Source organism: Bombus bifarius, unplaced genomic scaffold, assembly GCF_011952205.1.
Source record: "Bombus bifarius isolate JDL3187 unplaced genomic scaffold, Bbif_JDL3187 scf7180000009125, whole genome shotgun sequence".
NCBI lineage: Eukaryota > Metazoa > Arthropoda > Insecta > Hymenoptera > Apidae > Bombus > Bombus bifarius.
Window position 1 is genome coordinate 4,591,427 of NW_022884914.1, and position 22,053 is coordinate 4,613,479.

General features: G+C 39.3%; 1 protein-coding gene across 9 annotated transcripts in view; it reads right to left on the reverse strand.

The window, feature by feature from the left end:
- Positions 1-22,053, reverse strand: part of LOC117213806 (fat-like cadherin-related tumor suppressor homolog) — a 342,029-nt gene that overhangs the window by 12,281 nt on the left and 307,695 nt on the right. For 5 of the 9 annotated variants that reach the window (XM_033459479.1, XM_033459478.1, XM_033459473.1 and 2 more), the window contains exons 6-15: positions 16,310-16,465; positions 13,244-13,354; positions 10,125-10,277; positions 9,188-9,401; positions 6,648-8,208; positions 5,684-6,254; positions 5,250-5,421; positions 4,948-5,172; positions 3,737-3,760; positions 1,184-1,420 (exon numbers count right to left, since the gene is read on the reverse strand). In XM_033459479.1, coding sequence (XP_033315370.1) covers positions 1,184-1,420; positions 3,737-3,760; positions 4,948-5,172; positions 5,250-5,421; positions 5,684-6,254; positions 6,648-8,208; positions 9,188-9,401; positions 10,125-10,277; positions 13,244-13,354; positions 16,310-16,465 — 3,424 coding nt within the window. The remainder of the gene's footprint in view (positions 1-1,183; positions 1,421-3,736; positions 3,761-4,947; positions 5,173-5,249; positions 5,422-5,683; positions 6,255-6,647; positions 8,209-9,187; positions 9,402-10,124; positions 10,278-13,243; positions 13,355-16,309; positions 16,466-22,053) is intronic. The other 4 variants (XM_033459475.1, XM_033459474.1, XM_033459476.1 and 1 more) reach the window with 3 other exon arrangements.

A 22,053-nucleotide genomic window follows, 5' to 3' on the forward strand; every position in this document is an offset into this window, starting at 1 on the left:
AATAAGTATTAATGTATTTATGTTGTTACAAATTACATGAATGTTATAAAGTTTCCAATAATATCGTGGCTGGAAAATTATTTATAGCATGTACACGAGAACGAAGCTTAATTAACATTTCCTGTTGATATCATTTGTGAACAACTGTTTTACTATGGTAGAAAAACATTTTGTACGAAGAATGTTTTAAGAACTCAAATTGATAAACTACGGTCATTAAGATAATAAACGATAGTTACAAGTAACAAACACGAAACAGTTCAGGATTTTATGAGTTTAATATTTCTCCTTTATCAGTTCAACCAATTAAAGCTTCGTTTCAACTTCTGACATAGTTCTGAGTTACCGTGAGCGAATTTCCAAATAAATCACTGGACAAAATCTCTCAACGAGAAACATCAGCTTCTATTTATCCTTTTCTCATCTTTTTCTCGTCTCATTCTCGTACAATCATGTAACAACTCGGGGTATATTTCATCGCGATAATCCAGCCTCGGTACCCACTAAGAGCATCCTTCACAATAATTACAATAACATTAATCTTGCTCCAACAGGACTGCCTCGCGTTATTTATGAGACATATACAGACAGAGGGAGTGAATTTCCGTTGCCTCGACATTAATTGCAAATTTAGTCGGGCCTTCAAGCTTCACGAAGCCGATCCGATCTTTCAATGCGTATCTTGCGATATACACTACTATCCATAAGTGTAATCTTGTTGATAAAAATTACGAATATCGCAAATTTTCGAGTAAAGTTATATAATCGAATATACAATGTTATTGTTAAAAGATATTAGAGAACGTCAATGTTTTCTAGATTAAGAAATGGAGTTAGAAATTTATAAAATATCAGGACGAATTTAGAATTTTAATATTAAATAAATCTGCTCGTAATACTATCGTAAAACCATATTTGTAATTAAGGTATTCGTTTCTGCAATATCTCAACCGACCAAAATTATTGAGTTGCCGTAAGACAAAATAAAAATATTGTTTCATAAAATTATAATGTCCAATGAATATATCAAAGTAAACGCAAGTATATTACACAATATGCAAATATTATGCAAACGTGTGTTTCAAATTCAAACATAGGCAGATAGAAGAACTAAGAACATTCCACTTCTTGCGCATGATTATATGGACAGCAATATGCATAGCTGAATTTAATAACCGCTTACCGGTGTCGTTATCTCTGGAGCTGACTCTCAACACGGAAGTGCCGAACGGCGCAGCCTCGGAGACCGAGATGTTGTACGAGTCTTGAGTGAATTCGGGCGGGCAATCGTTCACGTCGAGCACCAGGATGCTAACGAGTACCTCCGCGTAGACGCCTGATACGCTGTCCGTCGCGCGGACGGTCAGCTCGTACTGTTTCTTTTGCTCGTAATCCAGCTCGTCCACCACGTAGATTACACCTGATTTATCGAAGAGAAGATTGTAGACCCAAAAGCAGTCTATGCAGCGTAGCGTCCACAAAGCCGAGAAACTTTTCCTTTTTATTCGTGATGCTGACTAATAGCCCGGCATTCTTGCGTGTATTTTTTTATTTTTTTATTTTTTTTTTTGTAAATGTGCGCGCGCGCGCGTGTGTGTGCCATTTTATACGATATTTTACCAAAGAGCATCTTGAGAAGCAGCATAGTTTATCGATGTGCTTGTACTTAATGCGGAACTTATGCAAATTTTATGTAGAGGTGTCGAAACGTGGTTTAATTATTCGTCTATATGATGGTGACTGGGTAATTCAAGGAGTTGCTCGGTTTCGCGGACACCAAGAAGAGAACATTGGTGAATGCAAGTCACGTGGTAAACACGTTTATACAAGACGCTCGGATACCGTGAATGAATTTGCGGATGCTACCAGAATGTCTGCACCTTCGAACACGACGGCGCGTTGTGCAACTTAACAGGTTGACTCCATTCAACTTGACGTTTTCGATTTTTCTCTCGCAAGCGTTTACCGAGCCTTGGAATGTTATAATGGACGTATATACTCTTGGGAGTTGCAATATTACGTGACTGCTTCTTGAGATCTTTATAAATTTTCTGACAACTCTGGACATTGTCGAATAAAAAAGTAACTGGACGATATTCTTTTTATCTTGAAAGTATTTTTATATTAAATATACTTTAAAAAAAAATTCAAGATATCTCAAGTATTCTCTAACGTATTTTTTACTTTAGCCAATTCTTCTACCAGTCTTTAATCCTTTCATCCCAATCGAAACATTTGCATCGATAAAATTTGCAAGAATTCTCATTTGCCCAATTAAAATAGATCGAAGGAAGAATAAGAATATGTTACACAAAATGGAAAGCAATTTCTCTACACGTCGTTCTATTCTCGTTGTTTTGCGATCGATCTCAAGAAGCGAACAAGCGAAAAGTGTCACGTATCGTAGTCAACCTGTTACAAACGAGCTGCCTTGTTCCCTTTCTTGCTATTTCCACGCATTGTAGCTCGTTTAAGGTACAAGCACGGTATCTTTCCCAATTCGCACGCGACGTAAGGTGCAGGCACGCCATGCGAAGAACAGAGTGAAAGCCGTAAGAGAATTACGGGAGGCGGGAGGATTAAACGAGAACGAGGGGAAAGGGGGGAGAAAATAGAGAGAGAGAGAGAGAAAAAAATGGTGTGCCGACGATAAGGCAGCGTTGAAACGCGGTTTCGAGATATATCACCGGGCGAATTGCGGCCTCGATGTAACCACGTATCGCGTTTAAAAGCAACATTGTGCTCCAAACCCGTTTTTCACGCAGCTTCGTTGCTTCTGCATGAGATAATGGGACCGGTTGGGTTGAAAACGATGAGTAAAAGTGAGAGCAGAAGTGCAGAACAGAAGCGTTCTCTACGTCGGACAAGAGGATCAACATGCCGTTAAATTGTTGCATCGTTGCTGAGTCTCGCTTCTTCGCCATGGCATCTTTTACTTTTGAGAATGTCGTGCATCGATTGACAAGCGGTTAGAAATTGCGAAGGATGCCGGATATTGTGTGAGTGACGTGCAATCATAGAAGCTGTGTATGGCAAGCGGAAGTTTCGGCCGTCCGATGATATGGGTTCCGGCGTGTTTGAGTTGGGATTCGGAGTTTCCGGTATTTTCAGTTCTTGACACTTAACCGTTCCTCGTGTATACTCGAGCGTAATGGTTTCTTCGAGGTCCTTGTGTTTTTGATATCTTTTCCAACAATTTAAAAAATAAAAAATACTGCAAAAATGATAGATAATAAAACATATATAAAAGATGATTTATATTGGATACGTCTGAAAGCGATTATTCCAAAAATTTGTATTTAAAAAGTTTCCAAAGTGTTCCTAAAAATTATTGTTGCTTAAAATTCAGTGAATCGATACGATTGCAAAATATAGATATACGTAAGACTATAATTTGCAGCTAAATTTCTACGTCGTAACGACTCCACCATCGCGACATCCGCTTGAATGACGATCGATACCTCGTATGAAATCCCGATCGGTGTTCGCCGTTATTCTAACTTACTGCATGACGTAGTATGCCGGTCATGAAGTTGGTATTAATTCAGTGCATAACGACAGGGTGGGGATTTATCGTTCGAAGATCGACGCGAGAAACTGGCGGCCGAAAGAAACTCATTGTTACTGTTTGAGTCGTGCATGAAAATCTTAGAATGAAGAAAGATAGAGAGCAGTGCGGTAGCATGGTATAGTGCAACACAGCAGACCGATAGAACTAGTATTTTTTTATACTCACAAGGACCATTGTTACTGTCGGGGGCTGCGAAACAGGGAGATACAATAACACTTTAATTTCTAATTTAATCAAATAAGCATTCGTAAAGAATATATTATAGGAGAGACGGGTAAAGAAAGGAGAATTAATTTAAAAAAATACTACGATAAAATGTAATGGCGAACGTACGTGTTTCAACGTCGAATAGAATTAACTCGAGAAGTATATATAATTATTTATGATTAATTATATACGAATAAATTAATCATACGATTATAACTGCAGCTTGTGTTACGTGCGATACATTCCAACATCCCCAATTTGCTACTGTTTCACCACTACACCGTGACTTGATTAGAATTTAGTCACCGGATACCATGTATAACGGAACCAACACGTCGTTCGTTAAAGTAGAAAGCGCGGTTGTTGAGTACGAGATTACCGAGGTAACCATTTATATTATATTTAACCTCTTCATTACTGTTTCTATTTGGAAATGCATAAATTCGTTCGTCATACCTTATAACGTTAATAAATACATAAAATAATATGAAACTGTTTCATTTACTGCGATGAACGATTTAATGTCACGAAATACACGAAGTAGAAAGTTATTTCATCCATTGCAACGGTTATCACTATAACTGTGTCGTCGGAAATTAGAAACACGTTTCATAAAGCATGAAGCGAACATTTTCAGTAATGAAAAGGTCAAAAGTTATTAGAAGTCCCATAGCCGAATTGGAATGACAATCCTCGGGAGATGTTTTATTTGGGACTGGATTTAGGGCGCAACATTCGCCGATCGCGCGTTTATAATTTCGAATGTAACACACGTTCGCCGCTGTCGTGACGCTATTGGATGAAATTTTCGTCGTAAAAAAAAAGAAAAAAAAAAAAAAAGAAAGAAACAGGAAAGTATGGGACGAAAAGAAAAATCTCATTCGTAGGACATATACCTATATACACTACCATTTGACCGTATCATGTTTCGCATGGAACGATGATGCAAGAAATAAAAATATATATGTGAAAGAGCAGAATCGACAGAACCGAAAACGTGGCAGTTTTTTTGAATCTTATCGTCGTGTGTTGTTGAAAGCTACATTGTTCGAGTTGCAACTTCATCGTTCCGTGCATGGGCGCTACGCGTTTAATTCAATCTTCGCTTCATCGTTCATCCACGGTTTTGAAAAACTGTTTCGCCGTGCGACCAACGAACGTTCGCTCACCTGTGTTGAAATCCAGAGCGAATTCCTCGAAATCGTTGCCTTTAGTTATACTATATATGAGCTTGCGATTCAACGGTGACTCAGCTTGTATAGACAAAGATAGGGGCGAATGTATCTCGATACTTTCCAGCACGCTGTCCGTATAGAATTGCTTGTCAAACACTGGCATCGACCGATCTATCACCTTCACGTTCACTGGCACCTCGATAGAGCACGGTGTTATGCCTGAAATAAAGTCGAAACCTTGTCGAAAACTATTTAAACGCCAATTAAAATGTAGATGCTGTAAATAGCGAGTTTACCTCCGTCATATGCGGCAATGGTGAGCTGATATTCGCGATTGTGACCCTCCAGATTCTGTTTCAGGGATATCTCGCCCGTTTTCCGACATACCTTGAATAGCTCTCCGTGGCCTTTCTTCAGTTCATACCTGACTTCTCCGTTGTCACCGCTGTCCATATCTACTGCATGTACCTACAAGCCAAGTGGAATGCTCTATTTATAATGTTGCGTTAGAAGAAGAAAATATCTTAAATTTTGAAATAAGAATATCTTTTACCACCATAGTAAAAGGGAATTAAATTAATAATATAATCTTATAAAACGAATAACGGAAAGGGTAGTGGAAACAATATCAAGAAGATTATATTAAGTTAGTCAAGTCCCAGTCGTTTTACTTCTACTCTACACCCAACATTTTAGATTGTAAAGTCAAGAATAACCGTAATACACTTGCCTTGGTAATAACGTCGCCCTTTTGCGCGTCTACGGACACAACGGCGTAATAGGGCAAGTTAACAAACATAGGACAGTTGTCGTTAATGTCTAATATAGTGATATTCACAATCACGTGCGCCACCCTTGGCTTCTCTTTGCCCGGCATCTGACTCTTCGCTTCTACTATCAGTTCGTAATGTTCGCAAACCTCCCGGTCGAATCTAATTCCGGTGGTCCGGATCGCGCCGGATGTCGGTCCAATTACGAACATGTCGGTGGGATTCAGAATGCTGAAGACGATGTGCTCGTTGAGCGCGCTGCCCAAAACGTTCACAACCGCGACGGTCGTGATCCTCGTCGAATTCTCCGGGATCGTACCCTCGTAGACGTCCTTCTGGAACATCAGCCCGGAGTTCTCCGAGTTCTCCACCATCACGTTCACCTGGCAAACGTTCGAATACTTCCCATCGGAGACACGGACCCTTAGCAAATAGCTTTTCTTCATACGTTCTGGATTATAAATCGTGATCACACCGGTCTGGGGGTCTATATCGAACGTATGCGCTTTGTTTCCATCGATGATGTCGTACCTGAACCGGAACAAAAAGAAAAGGTCATTGCTATTTCGACAACACACGATGTTCTACCTTGGTAAAGGTGCAAAGGATCGTTAAACCTTCCGCTTTAGTGCCGACGAAAGAAAAAAAGAAAAAAAAGAAAGAACAGTGACGCAAGCACCTCTATGCAAATTGGAAGGTTGGTCCCTTCACCGACGGTATACACAAGTGGGCAGTAAGTAATTTTCTTTCTGCGCGGAGGAAAAACGGCCGTGTATCAGAGGGCGATCATACAAATTTCATGCAACAATTATAATAGTAAATGAATGCTAACGAAGCCACGGCGCAGTCTGCATAAATATGAATCAGCCTTTTAAAGTGGCCGTAAATACAGAGGCACGCACGTTTTAATGGTGTTATACGTACCTGAGTGGGACACCCTCGGAACTGTCCGGATCTACGGCCCTCACTTGGATCACAGCGACGTTCTTATACGTGGGTAACAGTACAGTGGTGTTATAGTCGTTTTCGAGGAACTTGGGTGGACAATCGTTTACATCCGTCACTACGATCATGACCTTGGCCGTGGTCTCGGAAGACAATTTCGGTTTCCCTAGATCGGAAACCTTCACGTGGAAGGTGAACTTTGGAATGCTTTCGTGATCTAAAACCATTACGGTTCTAATGGCACCTGTGCTCGAATCTATGTGGAAGTACTTTCGAGGTAAATCTTCGACTATGTCGTAGTTCAAAAGGGCGTTCAATTCAGAGTCAGCATCCTCTGCTTTTATGACCAGTGGGGTGCTAGAATTAGTGAGTACTAAGGAACCAATGCTAGCGCCTTCGCTTATTTCTCCGTTGTACGTAGCTTGCAGGAACCTGGGCGCGTTATCGTTTCGATCCAGAACATGGACAATTACGTTACAGTGTGCCTTTGCGCTGGCCATGTTAGTCGCCGCCACCGTCAGGTTATAAAACTTGGTCTTTTCATAATCTAGCTCGTTCTTAATCACGATGATGCCTGTACTGGGGTTCATGAAGAACGTGTCGTCTTTATTGCCTTGAACAATCTCGAACTGCAACGAGGACGTGCTTCTAGCTTCCACGTGTTTCACGTATGTACCCAGTTGTTGGTTCTCATAGATCTCAGCGGATAATTCTTTCTGGATGAACCTAGGCGGAGCGTTGTCAGCCATGGTGACCATCACGTGTACAGGTACCGTGTTGGACAAAGCTGGAGAACCATGATCCGTAGCCTTCACCAATAATATATATTCAGAGGAGACACTTAGATCTAGCTCTCGAGCCACGCGAATAACACCTAGGTCTGGATCTATCGCGAACATGTTACCTACGTTGCCAGAGGTAATCGAGTAGGTTATTTTTGCGTTATCTCCTCTGTCCCTGTCTATAGCATAAACTTGTACCACGGCAGCGCCAATCGGAGAAGTTTCGTAGACTTTTCCTTGGATGATCTCGCTGATGAATTCTGGAGCATGATCGTTGTGATCGTGTACCGTTATTATAACCCTGGCGTAGTTTCGTTTTGCGGGCGTTCCTTGGTCTTTTACCATCACGGTAAGTACGTGTTCTTCGATGGTCTCCCGATCCAGGACTTCGTTCAATGTAACGGCTCCCGTCACGGAATCTACGTGGAAGATTTCCAAGGAAGCTTGATTCTGGGCAGCGTGAAGGCTGTAGAATACTTTCTTGTCTTCATCTTCGTCGGTTGCATGCAGCTGTAGAATCTTCTCGCCTTTTTCAACGTTTTCTGAAATGTCTACGTGATAAATGTTCTCGGTAAATTCCGGTCGGTGATCATTGATGTCGATCACCGTGACCAGCAGTTGAGTCTCAGCAGTGTGCACGCTATCCGTAACACGGATTGTCAGGTTGTAGAAGTTCTGTGTTTCCCAATCGAGCTTCTTCGCTAGCAGCACGTTTCCGTTGTCCCGACCGATGAAGAATTCATCTCGTTTGTCACCGTCTGCAAGTAGATTCGTCGTTCTCTCGTTCGTTACTTTTGCTTTCACGTTTAGGCGAAGGAATATTACTTAAGACTCTATTCATTGTGTCAGCCATCATTCGATGATGATTATATGAATTTCTGTAGAGTTGTGTCAAAAAGTATTTTTATCAATTATATTAGAGTAAAACTGGATAAAATTCAGATTCAGAAGATACATTGTTACGATAACGTTACACACGCTACACAAGCGTGTGTGAATTTTGAAATATAGCTATGCTATATGTAGATATTATAAGAAGGATAAAATACAAAGAAAGACAACAAATTGTTTCATTGTTTCTACTTTAGGATCTTAATAGATCTCTAAATGTCTTATAATTTAAATGTGACATAGATGTGTCTCTAACTAGTTTAGCCATTTGGTGGCGCGAAGTTTAACTGTTACCTATGCGATCCAGCTGTGGAACTTTCCAACTTCGATCCTCCCAACTTTGAAAATGTTATTCAGGCCCCGAGCTATTCCAACCACTCGAATGTATTCCAACGAAATCACTCGATATTTCGCCAATTAACAAGATATCGTGACCGACTGAATTCTAACGAGTTTTCAAACTCCGCTAACACGGATACAGCACTCAAATTAATTACCCAGCAATACGAGAAAATAAAAATGCTATCAGCCATAAAATACATATCAAGAATAGATTATTCTTTTATCGCTCAGGGAGATAGATTTAAAAAATTCATTCAATTGTAAATTACTTTCTTTTCTGACTTAGTCTTTGTTAACAAAAAGATATTAGATATATTTATTTGTAAAAACGTTTCGTACGTATCTAACACATTCTGACTACAAAACTGACTACAAATGATCGACTGAAACTTATAACCACCAATACGCTCTCATGATATTATTTTATTCTATCCAATTTAATTCCTTGAATACAATATGAAATAACTATTTTTCTCAACAATAACGTAAAATAGTAAAACTCACCAACAATATCATACCACAGGGAATCGCCATCTTTGTCCGCGGCCTGAACCAGTGCCACGAGGAAGCCCACCTCGTCGCTTTCTGTAACCTCGACGGTCTGATTGTTCGTCTTGAAGACTGGCGGATTCTCGGATTCCTTCGGAACCTCCACAACTTGCACGGATACCCGTGTTTGATGACTGCGCTGCGGTTCTCCGCTATCGGCGGCCCTTATCTGGCAAATAGAAGCGTGCGCGGTCAAGTTAAGCTCAAACTTAAATTGTATTAAGGGAACGTTGCTTCCCGATCGACCATGAATTATGACTTCTGAACAGACCGCGTTGGATTTACAGGGTGCTTCGTTCAAAATACGCTCGAAACCCTTTGCGGCGAAACGGTTCTACATCGTAGAGTTAATGTTTCTGTTTAATTCTTTGACTAAGAATTGTTCAATTATTCTACGCGATTCATCGTCCCTCTGAAACGTTTTGATCGATCGTAACAAGCGTTTAATTCAGACTTTGGAAATTATAAGTCGAACTCATTTTAAATGCTGGTATTTTAATTAACAGAGAAATCGCGAAAAATTAAGGTAAATTTTGTAGCAAGTATTAAATCAAACGTGATTTCAATTTAGATTCATTTAGGATTGAAATTATTTATAGTAATCCAAACAACGAAGAATAAATTGATGGGTTTCTATTTATTTCCTTTATTCACGTAGATTATATATATTCATATATTGTCATATTTTATTTATTTTTCTGTTTAAATTTAACGTTTAATTTTTAATATTCATCTGTTTCATATTTAGGCCACAATCGATCGTTTAATTCTTCCCGAGTCTATCCATATTTAATTAGTATATTTCACAATATTAATTGTTCGAAAAGGCAGGAATATTTCTATGTATAATAATAATAAATAAATATGTAATTTTCTCTATCATCCCACTTACCATCATCTCGTATTCCTGTCCAGCTTCAAATCCACGTTGCGAGTACACCATTCCCGTAGTTGGATGTATTTTGAACTTGCCTTTACCGCGACCACCTTTGATACTGTACTGGATTTTCCCGTTATCACCAATGTCTTTATCGTTCGCGAGTACCTATCGTACAGGAATACAAACGAAAAATGAGAACCAACCTTTTCAAGCCTGCTTCCTTCGTTTTCTCATTCTCTACTAACATAGCTGTACACGACATAAAAGAGAACATTAGTATCGGCCATCGGCTGTATCAAAAGAAAGAGAAAAGGAATCTCGAACGATTCGCAAGTATCAAGCTGCTTCTAATTCATAATGCTATTCCGGAAATGCGGCCGCAAATTGTCCGGAAAGAAAAGCCTCGATATACCCTGTGTGTGTACGATTACACACCTCCATACTCGCGTTCGTAAACAGACAAACAAACAGACAGACAGACAGACACACACACACACACACACAGGGTGCAAACGCCGAGTGTGAACGTCAGAAAAAAATGAAAGAGAAAAAGCGGAACGCGTCTGCATTCGTCGACGAATGAAATCTACGTATGTAAGTAGATACGCAAATCTAGCACGAGAAAGAAAAGAAGAATTTTAAAATAAGAAAACAACTCATTCTGTCTAAAACATTTCGTTCACGCTCTAAAATTTTTCAATTCACCTTCCTCACACCCTCTCTCATACTTTTATTTTCTCTTTCCTTCTTTCATTCAGTCTTGCTCCCTCTGGATCCATCGTGAAACATTGCGCTCGTGACCTCGAAGCGTAGCATTCACACAGTCGACAGCATGCGGTACACGAAATGAATAAAGAAAAAAAAAAGAGCGGGGAGAAATAAAACATACAGAAAGAAAGAACATAGGGGAGGCGGAACAGACGGAGACGCCGGAAACCTCCGCCTCCCCGTATTGCCAAATATCGATCTGCATTAAAGCGTATTAAAACACAGGCCGCGCGCTCTTTCCGCGGGCAGGCACGGATCGAACGCGATGTTTTGAGCTGATGCTACGAGCTGATGCACGCGGAACCGCGCGGAAAAATGTATCGTCGCCGGTTCATTAAATGGCGGGCTGAGTCTTCATGCCGGGCTTGCCTTTTCTTCCGCAACGAACATGTTTCCCCCGTGTGCCAGAGCTTATTATCGGCTGCCGGTTTTCTAACCCACGATTTTTTCCTCTTGATCCGCGAGGCCTTCCTTTGATGGCGGCTCTCGTTTGACGTTCGATTTCATTTTAAAGGATTTTTATAGATCACTCGGTAAGCAGAGTGACCTTTTCGATTGATAGATCGAATTAAAAATTAAATTATTTAGTTGGAAATTTAAGATAAGAGAATTTACTTTTTTTGATGGAGTTTTGGCACTGTTTCTCAGGCGATAACGAGTTTGAATGACACGAATGGCATTTAATTATTCAATTGAAAAAATAAATAGCATTGTAATGGAAGATCTGAGTGAATACCGTAAAGAATGCTTGAAACTTCTAGTCATGGAAATGAAACAAATAATAAACAGATCGGTGCAAGATATTGGTGATTCGTACGCCGTATTAACATTCCTAGTTGAAATTTATTAGTTAATAGGTTAGAAGCAACGATGCACTCAAAGAAGCTCGAGCTACGACATCTAACAAGACATTCTGTATAGTTTCCCAGTAATTAATATAGCTGCAATGGCCTAAAGCAATTTTCATTCTCGAAGTAACACCGTTCAATACGTGGGAAAGAAAACTGGTCTGCTACGAGCATTCCCTTTCATTCCATTCTTTTTCATTTCCGCGTCATGCGTTCGTACTTAGCGGCTTGCCCCGATGCCATGATTTTTATTAATTACGACAAAAGGAAAAGAAAAAGAAGAAAGAAAAGACGGAAAAATGATCAGGCGACAGCCTCGTACAGACAAATGCAAAAATTCAAGAACATAATATACATACGTATATATATATACATACAAAGAAACGAGCAAAACGGGCAAGACGCGACGAAGAGTTCGAGATGGACGCATACAAAGAGCTGATGGAGAAAGGGGCCACGCATGATGCGATTCTGAGCGAACGTCTCGTTTCATATTCATAAAAGATCTCGTTCTAAATAATATTTTGAGATAACGTTTAGAATTTGAATTGGCAGGGAATTAAAAAGACATTTTGGCAAGTTTTGACATGTTGCTGAAATGGTAATCGTATTAAATATATCCTTTAATATTCCTATGGATTTTAAAATTAATTTTCGAAATTAGCGCAAGTCGTTTAAAGCTATTTCGAGTATTTTATGATTAATATCGTAACGATAAACGCATTTAGAGAACCGCGTTAATTCGTAAAGGATAAAAAAAGCAAGTTGAAGTTTTACACCCGGAACAACGGTTCGGTTAAAAGGCACTCGAGGTATAATTAAGTCCTCGAGTTTTCCTTCGAACGCATTAGAAATACCGAAGGCATATCGAATTCTTTTAGTCTCCCCCCTGAGTAAGAGAGAGCAATGAACTCTGAATGCAATTAAGAAGCCGGTGAGCACTTGATACTTAATAACTCGGGGAGATAAATTCCACTCTCGACCCAAATCCCCGGACAGCTACGAATGAGCCTCAATTACCCGGGGTTCAGCGTACGAAGTAGCAGCAGCAGTGGTTTGCGTTCATTGAAAATCAACTTTTTCTCCCCCGCCACACCGATATCTTTCGGTTCTACGTTCAAAGTTTCGCTCAGAGTCGCATGATGCGCGAGATTCAAGAGACTCTTCGTGTGTACAAAAAGAAGGGTTGCATCGGGCAAAAAGGACAAAAGACGATCGATCAAGTAGTAGACGGAATGCATGGCGGCTCCTATTTATAAAAAAAACGGGCACAGAGCGGGGTTGCATGAAAATGCAGTATCATAATTAGAACGAACGTTACAGTCGATATACATATAATATATGTATAAAATATATATATATACATAAAAGCGGGTCATAAATCAATGCACAAGAGCTCGTGTAAACTACCCGAGACCAATTTCACGTTTTTACGCAGAAATTATTTATGCTCCCGTGCCACGAGACGGCGTTTTTAGTTTCTTTTTTTTTTTTACGTGCCAACGGTGTCCTTACCCTGAAGATAGGATCTCCTGACAAGCTGTCGGGGCTAAATGTCTCCCAAGTTCCATTCTCTAGTAACGTATCGATCGAAAGGTCGAACTCCCGCGAGCGGTTCCTCGATTTCTGTCGAGAACGAGAGAAGGAAGCCTTTTAACTTTCGCATTATCTCCGCTAATTCGCTTTCATCCCTCTCCTCCGCGTGTTTTTCTTTTTTTTCCCCCTGCCACGTCGATCGAAAGTAGTTGCTGGCTTTGACCAGTTGATCTTTTTCCAATCATTAAACCGCTCGAAACGTACTACTGGCGAATACGGTGGAGAATATTTTCTTCAGTAAATGCGAAAGACAATTTATCGAAATTGCGGTTAACGATGTTTTAAACGGCGCGAGTGAAATAGATGGTATTTTTATTTGATCCATGACCTACGCTTTAAATCCTCTTCCTTCAATGATGCGATTTTTTGACGACTCAAGTACGCGACTGCGCGTAAGAATTAGGGCATTTCTAATTTATTGCAAATTTATTGCATAAAATTTATATCAAATGTAGCTCTTTTCTTTGTTGGAAGAATTTTAATTTAATTAATCGTATATCCTATAACGAGAATAGGCATAACGTATGCGGTATGTAAAACGCGTTTTCCCGGGTAGAAGTTGTAACTCGATCGTAGTACACGATGACCGGCCGAAATTACGAAAACGAGCAATCGTAACTTTATATCCGTCGAAATCGAATCTGGCCTCGACAAAATTCGACGTTGGTGGAAAACTATATTGAATATTCCTGGTATATTGTGAAAGCTATTGTCACTGTTGACATCGGATTAATCAGGTTCCTCCCTCTACTGCCTTCGATAACAGCATTTATTATCTTATTTCCCCTAGCGAAATTTCGAATTACGCAAATATTTAACAAGCTTCGAACGTACACGTAGTAACGTAATACTACCAGCAATTAATAACGTCTCTATGTGAACGAAGTGAATTACGTTTGTTTGAAAATGATTAAAAACAACGTGAAATATTTCGATTTTAATGTGACGTATGCGGTGTTTAACGTAAGAATGTCGTCGAAATTTACATTCTGAAAAGCTTTAAACTCTTATACTATGCAAACATTGTAGTAAAATCCCCTGAATAACATGGAATGTTTCACAATTATACTTAACATTATTATAAAACGTCAGGAACTTGTAGCATACTGCAAAAGGTCAGAGAACATTTTTTAACATTGCAAAACACTGTTACTAAATTCTCACAGCTCATGGAATGTTTCGTAATAGCCACGCTGCAAAGGTTAGAATAATACTGTACTGCACACGGCGACAGATTTCTCTCAAATATGTTGATAATCCTAAACTGAAATATTTCGCATCTTTCCTGCAAAATAAATTAAATAATAATAATTTATGCAACTACAGTCCGCTTAATTTCTGTACAAACTTAATCTCCTTCGATCCTAATGTGACCCAAATACAATTTTAGTTACTTCAATTTTACTATTCAATAAATGTCTGACTGAAACTTCATTCGACACAAACATATCGTAACCATTGAAACGATTAAAGACATAAAACTGAACGTGACGTATTATTTACGGTTAATACCTCAATAAATCGGCCAACGTCCATTCTATATGTTTTTAAACAAATAGTAACGCGCAAAATTGAAAGCAGTCGAGGCCAGGATCGATCGCTAGTTCTCAGAACAGCGGTGGACCAAAGGTCGTCACAAAGGGAACTCGTTAACCGCGATTTCCGTCCTCAGGATCCCAAAGTTGCCGACGCGTGAAACGCGCCATCGCGTAACCAGGAGTGTGTCTTCTCGCCGTAAATTCGAAGAACGACAAGTCTGCGGGAGAATTCCGTGCGAGGGTGTCCGTGTGCTAAATCTCTCAACTCTTTCACGCTATGATAGTCACCGGTGGGTTGCTTTGATCACATCGAAAACAAGTCTCCAAGAAAGAACACTTTCGATAACGAGCGACCGACCCATTCTTCATTCCTTCTTCCTATTTTCTCATGAGCTTTATATCAGAATTTTTCTACATTTCGGTATCGTGTTGAGTACGTCGTGCGATATATGCGTACAAAATTAAGACAGGTTCCAAGCAATCGCCAACAAATAGGTGGGTTTGGGAAGCGACGTTTCGGTATCGATACAGTTGGTTCTGTTGGAAGATTTTGGCTTTCATTACAGAAAAGCGTGAGGTTCTGACACTATTTTCAGACGGTTTGATCGGGTGACCGAAGCCGACAGCGAAACTGGTCTGTTCGAAGTGAACGCTACTGATTTGCAGGGAAGTGGTAATCGTAAATTAATGTTAATTTTCAGCAACATAATCCTCGAGTGATTTAATTTTAATAATTCTAGAAATAGAGATAGCGCTCTTTAAAAACAATGTGCAATAATTATAAAAAGTAGAATAATAATTCTTTTAGGTAAGAGAAGCATAGCCAATAACAGATACCTTACGTTCAACAAACTTTAACATCACACTACATACTATAATATCAAACTTCGATAACTATCAAACTAGAATTCATACTCTCAAGCCAATAGATTTGTCGATACTATTAAAAGATTAGCTTGTGTTAAATTTCACTCGGTAACGTTCACTTCCGATCGGTTTGCGCTCGACTCAAGGGAAGCACGCGAGTCGAAACTTGGACTTGCAAAAGAGAACAGTTCCTCGAATTGGAATCAAAATTTTCGAATTTACTGAAAATTCCCGAATCCTTTACAACTCTTACAATTGTCCATTCCAACTCTCGCGGCTCCCTTCGGTTTGGCATACGTACATTTGGACGAGTGGTACACCTGTCGCGGGACGGGGGATGATTCTTCACGAGCGAACGGATAATATGTATATACAACAAGATACGGGGGATTACTTCTACTTGGTGTACAAAGAGACAAAGAGAAAAACGAAACGGGACAGAATACAGACGACCGTCTGTTTCTTCGATTACATCGAGACTCGGAGAAAATGGTGCGATGCCAGTTCCTAATTCTCAACTAGAAGGTCGGATAGAATTACGAAGATCGATTTTAGGGTAATTCCGGAGGTGGTAGCTTACCTGGAACAGTGGTTTGTCGGTAGATGGTGATGCTGGGATCTGAACGGTGTAGAACTTTTGCTCGAATTCTGGACCGTGGTCGTTTATGTCTGCTACCGCGATCACGACGCGGGTCGTCGAGGACAAAGATGGCCTTCCATCGTCCCTGACTGTCACCTAAAACAGAGAATAGTAGTTTTAATAAGAGAGTGTCGATTGTAATCGTGTATTCTATGTATTTTACGTACAGAGTTTATATCGGTCGAAGTTGACAATATTATTAGAAATATCTGAATTTATAAGGATTATGATAAATTTTTGTACGAAAGCTGTAGACGGATGTTCTTCTATCGGGTCTCTCGAGATAGATGCGAATAAAGGTCAATCTTTGGGAATGTAGGTCGATCTTTACAACTCAACCATTGCCAATCAGTATTCAGGAAGTTTGCTCAAACTAAATTCCACTAATTCCTAGATACGGACAAGTTACGGTAATGTGCATTTGCATATATTAAACACGGTTTAACGTCCATGTATAATGCCGATCTGTCTTAACGTGTTTATCGTTGATGCTGTAAGTTCCATTTCCCCTGTAATAATCATTTTATGTAAATAAAAAAGAAAAGAGGTATATTATCGTCATTTTGAAAAGAACTAGACCTGTAATTTTATATATATTTGATAAATCTAATTTTTTTTAATTATAAATGCATCTGTACTGTGTTACATCAAAAGGTTGAAACAAGAACTTTGTTAAATTAACATCTATGTCATCGAGATAGCACTGAAATTACGATTATAGTGTTAATTAATTAAACGCCTGCAATCTCAATCAATCGTAAGATGAAACACGAAAGCAACCATTCTAATTGTAATATCTCAAAATGTTTGCCGTCAGGATTAGTTTCCCCGTACAGTTTATCAGGAATTTCCTTTTTCTTTTATCCCACTTATCGCTGCCGTTACCCTTATTCCGCCCACTTTCTACTTCTTTCGCTGTGGTACCGCGAAATCCCGGCTTTTCATTCGTGAATATCGGGTGCTACGATCTGCACAATCGGCACGGCTGACCGGTTCCGTCCCACAATCGTAAATGTAAAAGGCCGACGAAATCTCGTGGCGAGCAAAAGGAAAACTTATTTCTTCGACATAGAAAGGTTCCTGCGAAGATAAGATCCTCCGCAGTTTCTATCTAACCGAACGTACTTGCGTACAGAATCGATTAGACATTTTATTTCAGAAGTGAATTCTCAGTAGGTACAATTTTCTATAATTATCCTTCGACGAGTAAAGAAATTTTTTCTGTATTAAATACTTTCATGTAATTTTTCGAAGTGCTATTTAATTATGGTCACATTTTCATTTCATTGAATGGTCTGAAATTTTATAGAAGTAGAAATTACTGTACCGATAATGCGGTCAATTTTATCCTTCATCGATATAACTTTGAATATATAGAATTGTAGTAAAACTCAAAGAGATCTATTTCAAAAACAAATTTCTTTATCTGACCACACTGACATCTCGTCATGTCAAAAACATTTTATGTTTCTGTGTAATCCGCTCGAAAATGAAAATTGCTGTCATCAATCTCCATTAATTCCCTTAAATCAAAGTTGTATATGTGCTTTCCAAAACCTTGAGAAAAATTCGTCGTACACCTTCCTGCGTGCCTCCGCGCTATCGCAGCGATTTTTACGGGAACCAGATGGTTTTATTGTCGCGTTATTGAAAGCTGGCGCGAGAACGATCCGAGCGAGCACAAAAGAGAATACGAGGTTGAGACAGGAAGAAAACGAACGCGTATCAATAGAGTTGATTCCGTGTGCACGAAGAAGCAAAAGTTTTATTGAATTTAGCAAAATGCTCAATCGGAAGCTGTCATAGCCAGAGCGGCGACGATCGAGGATATAGTTTAATTACTTTGGACCGCTTGTTTCGTTCGCCGTGGAAACGTGACTGTTTTGCCTTATCCAACGGCACGATTTTACATGTTGGCGTGTCTCTGTAAAAAATAGCCGGTGTGCAATATATCAACGGAGAGTCGATCGTTTCCCAGACTGTGTATCAGCTACGGTGAGCATCGTCCCTGGTATCGATTAACCGATATCGAATTATCAATTATTCTTAGCGTATATTGATCGAAACTTAAAGAACGTATTCATTTATCATTACGTTCGTTCACGGTGTTGATGTGAATTTTTTCTCAGTCCCTGGTAATATATTTCTCTTTCTTCGTTACTTTGATTGCGTCTCTTTTTATTCTTCCTTTTGTTTTCCGCGTTTTATTTTCCATTTATTCTCTACCGTGGCTGGACGCGTTTCAATTATGCCTACGATATGAAGCACTTTCAGCGAAATTATTTACACGGCCAGTCTTATTCTCCTGACATAGCAGCCGATCGATATTTAATCACATCCACCGGTCAGGAATGCACAAAGCCAACGATGCTCGATGCTTGTAAGCTCGAATTCGAGACATCTAGAATCCTCGCGTTCCATTCGATTACTCTTCCATTCCTCCCTCGTCCTCTTCGATAACGCGAAAAGTGACTTTTCTAAATCAGAAAAACTGCTATCTCGGTATCTTGGTTAAAAAAAAAAGAGAAAAGCAAAAAAGAAAAATACATAACGAAAGACGTCGCTGTGGTTCGTTTTAAATAGGATTTTTAAGACGGGCATCGGCTACGCGATTGTTACTTTTCGAAATAAAGAGAGAGGTCTTTCTAAGCGTAAATTGGTCGGAGAATCTCTCGGACAAGTCCACTTAATTCGACGCGGAAGCCTCGAAAAATCCCTCAAATAACGATTGTGGAATTAGAACGTTTCCCACGACGGGCGACGCGACACAACAATTTTCATTAATTTAGCTCGGAAAGACAGGGTCGTTTTGAGAAAACGAGTAAATTGGCTGAGTATCGCGAATGCCCACTCGGTTTCTTCCAAGTACAGGAGTTATTGAGTTTTAATTAAAGCATCAAGTCTTTCGAAATGTCTCTGCCAGTTAAACTGTTAAGGAGGAAACGAGTTTCATAGAAAGATAGAACTGTCTCGAAAATTATGATTTTCTTGAAACCTTTCTGTGTATTATGTTGAATCGTGAAATTTTATTACGAATTAAATTTAATTCTCTATTTATAATTTCAATTTCATCACAGTCCGTCCTCTCTCATTTTGTCATGCTTTTCTCATTATCATTTTATGAAATATTTTAGATTAGTTGCACATTTGAGAAACTTGCATCATTATTCCATTCATTCTATTCACCGAGTGAAAGTTTTCAATGGTCCCTACTCGTTTGCCTTCAACGAAATATAAGCCGACTAAAAGCGACCTTTACGGTACTCTACAGCAATGAATAAACAACGGAACGTTATCGTTCAACGCAAAAATGATCCGATATCCGGGAATGTAATTTCCGTGGATAGACGGATGATCGAGCAGCCATTTCCAGCGTAAATCCGCCGTCCCGATGGACACTTCGCGAAGGCTACGCGTCACATCCGTTTGGTAACACCTGCACTAAATTAGCACTACGAAACTCTTGTTTTATCCAGCGAACAGAGGATAGGTTCGGTGGTTACAATGTCTCCCTCACCACGATACAGTGGATTGGAGAGTTTCGTGTGTCCAGGAAACTCTAACCAACGAGAAACGATGTTCCATTGGTTGTAGTAGCTAGGTATAGTTTTAACGTTGCTATATGTGGTAACGTAACGCGTGTATACATCGTTGGCGTGCGTGACGAGGGTAGTTAAGTGTAAATTGGAACGAATCCTCCTCTAAATTTGAATATACGATTTAAGTAGCTCGTGATAGTGATGTTAATTCGACGCTATGGCTGGGATACTTTTGACGATGTAGAGATGAATTAATTGGCGGAATATTTAATATTGGAAATACTGACGATTGAGGCGCGAAGTGGGTGGCGAAAAAAGATAAAAGTGGAAGATTTATTAGAAAATATGTTATGAAACGAGGAAAACAAATTTCTTTTCATGCACTTCATGAAAAATTGATTTAATCGCTAAGAATTCATCGTTGTAAATCCGTAAACTTTCTATGAAAAATTACGAATTGGTCAGTTTCGTCTGGTAGTTTTTAATATATATCCAATTGGTATGAAGTGATTGGTTGATTTTGAAAAATATCATCATCTGTTCAATAACGTTTTGATAAAACTATCAACCAATTTCTATACGAATTACAAGTCACAAACAATTTAACTCCGCGAACGCGAGCACAATGGAACAACATCTCTTGTTCCAAACTCGCTCGATTCCATCTTCGAGGACGTGTCCTGTTTGAAGAGGCTCTGTCTTCCCCACGATTACCGGTAACAACGCAGCGGTGATTGTGCACTCTTCAGCGTCTTCTCCCTTTGATTTAGTATCCTTCTAGCAATTACGAGAATAGCCTCTAATGATTTCATCGGATTTAATGCTCAATTGATATAGTTAGGTACATACAAATTTCGACCAATGTATTTAACTTCGGGACACATAAATCTTATTTAGTATTCTGTATTTCATATGATGAAAATTATCTTTGTTACGAAATGTAGTCACTAAATAGAATTAAATGATCTAAAATTAAATATTTTAATTTCTAAGCTAACAATATCAGTTGAATGTTAAGATCACATTGATAGCAAAATCGGCAAGTAAAATATCGCGATGATAAAGTTCGATCTGAGGAATGTCGTTCATCTGAGACACGCAATCGACGTTGTTCTTGGTTTCTCCAAGCTGGAACGATTTTCGAATCTGATGAAACATAGACGAAACGAGAACGCGCAATTGCGGCCGCAATTTACTGCATGGCCGTGTTTGCAGGTAACCTTTTACCTATGTGCATCTCTACATGTTCGTCAACGAAACGTTTTCTATCATTTTCTTTAATGGAAGAGACAACCTCTGTGTCATTTTGTTCTTGGTTAAAATAAAGAGACACGGGGCATACTGGAACGAATTCGGAAGGTAAATGTAACTAAAACTTTGATGGGCTTTCTTTGTTGAATTGTGGAAAATGCTTGATGGAAATTAGGTAATTACGCGAGAGTTTGTAGCTCTAGTTTGTAGAAGAGCAGAGATCCGCGTAATATTTCCTTCAGGCTGCGATTATTCCAAATTCAGAATGAGTTCTTCCTTTTCAAGGTCAAGTACTCCTACTTATTAAGTATAAAGTCAAAATAATATTTATCCAGACAATTGGTCTTAAATAAAATATAAGAGATGCTCATAAATAAAAATATAAGAGATGTCTATCATCTTTGAATGTATCATTACTTGAACTTATCATTTCCTTTAACACTGCAGAGCACTTAGAAACAAATTAAATGGATCAAGCAGCTTATCGTACTTTATTACGTACGTATATATAAAATATATTTTAAAAAATAATCAGAAGACAAATAAGAGAGCCCATAAAATTTCCATCGTCCTTTACAAGCTTATCGCTAGCCCGTCTCGTATCGTTCCCTTAATTTCCTCATGCACTTTGCGTTTCAACCTTGCGCAAATCCGACCAATATACCACTCTATAATGTTGCCAGATACTGTCGCAGAACTCAGCGCAGATAAGATTTCTTTTGAAGCCACGTTGAAAGACGTAGCGACCTGTCCAAGAAAGATGTCGAGATTTCTGCGGACGAAAGAAAGCGGCACTCCAGGGCGGCAAAACCTGCTTCAAGGACTGTGTAAATCGTGAATGGCGCCCGGTAGGCGCCATTACCTGCGCTTTTCGAAATTGTCTTGCTCGGTGAA